At 34.4% G+C, this 4,673-nt stretch overlaps 1 protein-coding gene across 1 annotated transcript; it reads right to left on the bottom strand.

Moving 5' to 3' along the window:
- Window positions 1-1,954: 1,954 nt before the first annotated feature.
- LOC110274709 (G-type lectin S-receptor-like serine/threonine-protein kinase LECRK1) lies at window positions 1,955-4,412 on the bottom strand. Its single transcript, XM_021129732.2, has one exon. It carries the CDS (start codon window positions 4,052-4,054, stop codon window positions 1,955-1,957), a length of 2,100 nt encoding a protein of 699 aa, XP_020985391.2. The 5' UTR covers window positions 4,055-4,412.
- Between the last annotated feature and the right edge of the window lie 261 nt (window positions 4,413-4,673).

Genomic DNA, 4,673 nt, shown 5'->3' with positions numbered 1-4,673 from the left:
CGTACGTACCTCTCCGATAGCTTCATTTTATTTGCAAAACTTGTTTGTTGAAGGGCAAAACAGAAAAATCACCATTAGAATATGATGAACGAGCTAAGCTAAGATGAGATGAAGAGAAGAGGAGGATTTGTTCTTCATCATGTTCATAAACTTTTTGAATTTCTTCTGGATATTAAACGACGATACATCAAGGTTTGGAGGTCATTCAATCAAAATTGCGTCGTTTTGTTTGTGTGCCACGCTGACAGTTAACAGAACACGTCAATGAATGTTAGTCTAACGGAAGGACTAACAAGAATATATCGGTTATCTTCCGAGGACGGCCTTAATTAATTTTATCTTTTGGGATAAAAATGAAAATCAAGATATTTTTTAAGAATTATTTTAATCGTTAACTCATAATATATATAAAAAATTTAAAAATGATATGAGTTTTATTAATATTTTAGAACAGACATCTAATGTAAATTAAACATATGCACTTGATTTATTCAGAAAAATAATTAAATTAAAGTGATAGAAAATATGTAATTTTTTTTGTATAACTGCTTCACAAATAATTAGGTGCAATTTCCTAAATAATTTCTTGTAGTTAGATATTGAATTCACTTCATCATAGAGAGGTCATGTAGGTGTTAGATGAGTTGGAAAAACTATTTTTCACGGCTAAATAAGTAGGGTATTCGTAAATCATATCGAATTATATATAATCAAAATTTCGATTTAAATTGTACTAAAATTATTGATTAGATCAAATCCATATCAGATATAGTGGCAGAAACAAAAAAAAATTAACAAAAATAATAGATAATTAACAAAATTAACCAAATTTAGTAAAACTAAATAAAAAATTTACAAAAAAATTAATAAACTTAATAAAAAATTAATAAATTTAACAGATAATTTATAAAACTTACACTATTTATATTTTTTTTATTTATTTATTTATTGCAAATTTTTAAATTTGCATATATTTACATAAAATTCGTAATCTGATCCTATATAAGACTGCAAATCAGATCATATGAAAATTTTTTTGAATGGATTCGGATAAATACCATGGATTTGAAAATCGGATCTGATCTATGAATATTTTTGTAAGAGAACGTAACATTAATAGTTATATCTCTAATATTTAGAATTCTGATACCATGTTACGAAATCACTCATCTAAAAAACTTAAACTGATGGGAGAAAATAACATTAATGTTTTATCTTTAATAATGTTGTATTTTTTTAACGGTAAATTCTATAGTGTCTATAACTTGATGTCTAACTTTTGCCTAACTTATTTTTTATGACAAATTTTGAATATTTAATAATTATTTATTTTTATACTTAAAAATTAAATATTAATTTTTAACCATTTTTAATAAATTACACAAATATTTTTAGACACCACGACAATCACCTTTTTTAATATCAAATTTAAACGGTTTATGCAATTACGGTTAAAGCGAAAATAAAATAAATTTAGTTTTCCATTTTCACACTTATTGTTAGCGAAAAAATATCTCATTTTTTTCTCACATTTTTGCTCTGATTGACAGCAAAAATGGAGTAGAAGAGAGACAAAAAGTAGTGACACATTCTCTATACTATTACCACTGATACTACTGATACACGTAATGTTTAAATTTGTAAATTTCTTTAATTCCAATTTAAACCGTTAAATAACGTATTTTTATTTTTTTATTTAAATAAAAATGCCTTTTACATTGTTATACAGTTTTAGTCCCCAACTTTTCTTTGATTCATATTTTTTATAGAATCATGTTTGGAGGACACTCCTGATCTGGATCTTTCTGTTGAAGCATTTGTGTGACCATAATAAGATATTAGTTAGCTTATAACATTATTATATATTATTAGAAAATCATCACATGAACAAAGCATAATTTTAATGGCAGTCCATAATATATACTATACTATACTATACAAATACAAATCAAATTCAAAAAGAAACACTACTTAACGAAGTTGCAGATGATGAACAAAACATGGAAGGTCGAGGTGGCAAAGGTACAGCAATAACATCCTCAAGCATTTGAGCAACCTTCTTCATAGAAGGCCTTAGTGAAGGATCATCTTGAACGCACCAAATTGCTACCATAACATGTTTTTCTACCCTCCTAATATCATTCTTTGCCTCCTCATCATTCTCAACAAGCTGAACCAATTTTCCATGTTTGTAACAATCATATGCCCAATCTATAAGCGCTTGTTCTTCATCATTTGACATTGAAAACACAATACTGGATTTGCAGCATATGAGCTCTAGCAGCACCACTCCAAAGCTATAAACATCCACTTTGCTTGTGATTGAAGCTTTTGTAAACCATTCAGGTGCAAAGTATCCAATAGTCCCTCTCGCGTGCGTCTTAGTGGCGCGAGTTTGCTCTGCCAGCAACAGCTTTGCCAGCCCAAAATCGGATATCCTGGGTGCGAATAAGTCGTCCAGAAGAATGTTTTGAGGCTTTATATCGCAATGAATGAATTGGGTGTTACACTCTTCATGCAAGTATGTGAGTCCTTTAGCTATTCCCAATCCAATTTGCACTCTTTGATTCCAATGAGGCCTAGAAATCCCAAAAAGAAAGCTCGCCAATGAACCATTGCTCATGTACTCATACACAAGAAGACGATGCTCCCCTTCGTCGCAGTAACCAAGCAAGCGAACCAAATTCCGGTGGTGGGTTTGGCCTATCACACTCACCTCTGTTTTGAATTCATTTTCACCTTCTTCAACCACCTTATCTAACTTTTTAATAGCTACATATCTTTTCGTATTAGACCCTAATTCTAATACCCCTTTATACACAGTTCCAAAAGCACCTTGACCCAATCTCTGTTTGAATCCACGTGTCGCCTTCTCAAGCTCTTTGTATGTGTAGCTTCTAACCGTCTCCGGCGCCATGCTCGCAACCAGTTGCTGCCCTAACATCTTTCTCTTGCGCAAGAACATGTAAATTCCAAGAATTCCCAACACCAACAGAATGTTGAGGAAAACCGAGCTCCCAAGAAGAAATGACAATATAAGTGTTAAATAAGATCGATGTTGGTTACCAGACCCTGCCTTGCGAAACTTGAGGAACACTATTGTTCCATTTTCGGCTTTCGTACTAGACCTTCCATTACTCAAAGGGTACTTCTTCTTCCAACAATGTGCCACGTTGTCCTTATCAACGTTGTATACAGCCGCAGCACAGAAGCAATCGCCACCGCACCTTTCTCGACACGTGTACTTATCGAAATCACCGCTCACCAACTCGTAATCGGAGAAAGGCCAGTTCAAATTCGGCCGTTCTTGGAAATCCACCTTGGCCGGATCCGTCTCCCAGCCGTTGACCAGACAGCTGGGAGGCGGAAAATCCGGCCTACAACTTGTTAAGTTGTTTGGATCATTAGGCTGCACAAAATAGGAATAATTATCCGGACACATGCATTGAGGCTTTCCATTTGTGGAAACACAATAACTGTTAAGCCCACAGATAAAATTTTCATTCTGAGCTATGTTAAGAACACATATATCATCAGGTTCTCGTTCCAACTCTTTCCATCCAGAAGAACAGTTATCCTCCTCGTTCGTCTTCTGGTAATAATCGTACAGCCTGAAGACTCCATCAGATTCAATTCTCGCCATGTAAAAATATTGAGTTGAACTTGGGTTCCCGTTTGTTACTTGGACCAGCTCCGTGTTATTATCATCCGTAACGTAAATCCGTCCGAACTCATCGAAGAATAAACGCGATCCGCGACCGTCAGTTCCGGTTGCCCAGTATGCATAATTCTGCGTCTGTTCATCTTCTTGGTGATTTTGAGAATAGTAAAGTACCAAATTGCCATCGGGTTGCCAGCTGAGATTGAAGTTATTGCTAGCTGAGAAATTTGTTTCCGATTGACGAGCTTGCAAATTGAATGGTTGAGACTTGGAAAAATTCTGACCGGGGAGAAGCGTGTCGCTTGGTTCTTCGAAACTCTCCCAAACTATATTACCGTCTTTGTCTTTAAGAACAAAGTTTCCGTTATCTTGCATAGAAGCACAAGCTACCATTTTGTCCTTTTTTTCTGGACGGGACCAAATTTCACTTCCTTTGGGGTTATATATGATGAGACCATTGTTTGTGATATGGATAGAGGACCCAACCGGGATTTCCTGTTTGGGTTTCGCGTACCAAACAATGGTCTTGTTGGGTGATTTGGTGAAGTAGATGGAGAGCAGAGGGACATAGCGTGGATCCTTGAATTGAACAAATTGGAAACCGAAGGCAAAATCTTTGGATGGTGAAGTCCATTGAGATGAAGATTGTGTGGATAGAGGAGAGAGGGCATTACTTGCATTACAATCTGGAATAGCAGTGATTATAGGAGTGATTACGAAGAAGACAAGTAGAGTTTGAAGCAGGGAATTCGAAAAAGAAAAGGTACGTGTTTTGGTCATGGCATTCGTTTTTTTTTTTTTTTTTTCGTTTTTTTTTTTTTTTTTCCTTTCTTTCTTACTATTATTTGTTCATTGAAGTCTTTCATTTTTATGGAGAGGTTATGCTTTTATTTACGTAGATGACTAGGTCTCATACACATGCATTTATTTACATAGATGACTAGCTAGGTCTCTGATGCTGATATGTAATAAAAGTATAAGGAGACAACAAGCCAATTTTTTAAACAACTCT

The sequence above is a fragment of the Arachis duranensis genome, chromosome 8 (assembly GCF_000817695.3).
Source record: "Arachis duranensis cultivar V14167 chromosome 8, aradu.V14167.gnm2.J7QH, whole genome shotgun sequence".
Classification (NCBI taxonomy): domain Eukaryota; kingdom Viridiplantae; phylum Streptophyta; class Magnoliopsida; order Fabales; family Fabaceae; genus Arachis; species Arachis duranensis.
This window is presented reverse-complemented; position numbering and strand designations above follow the sequence as displayed.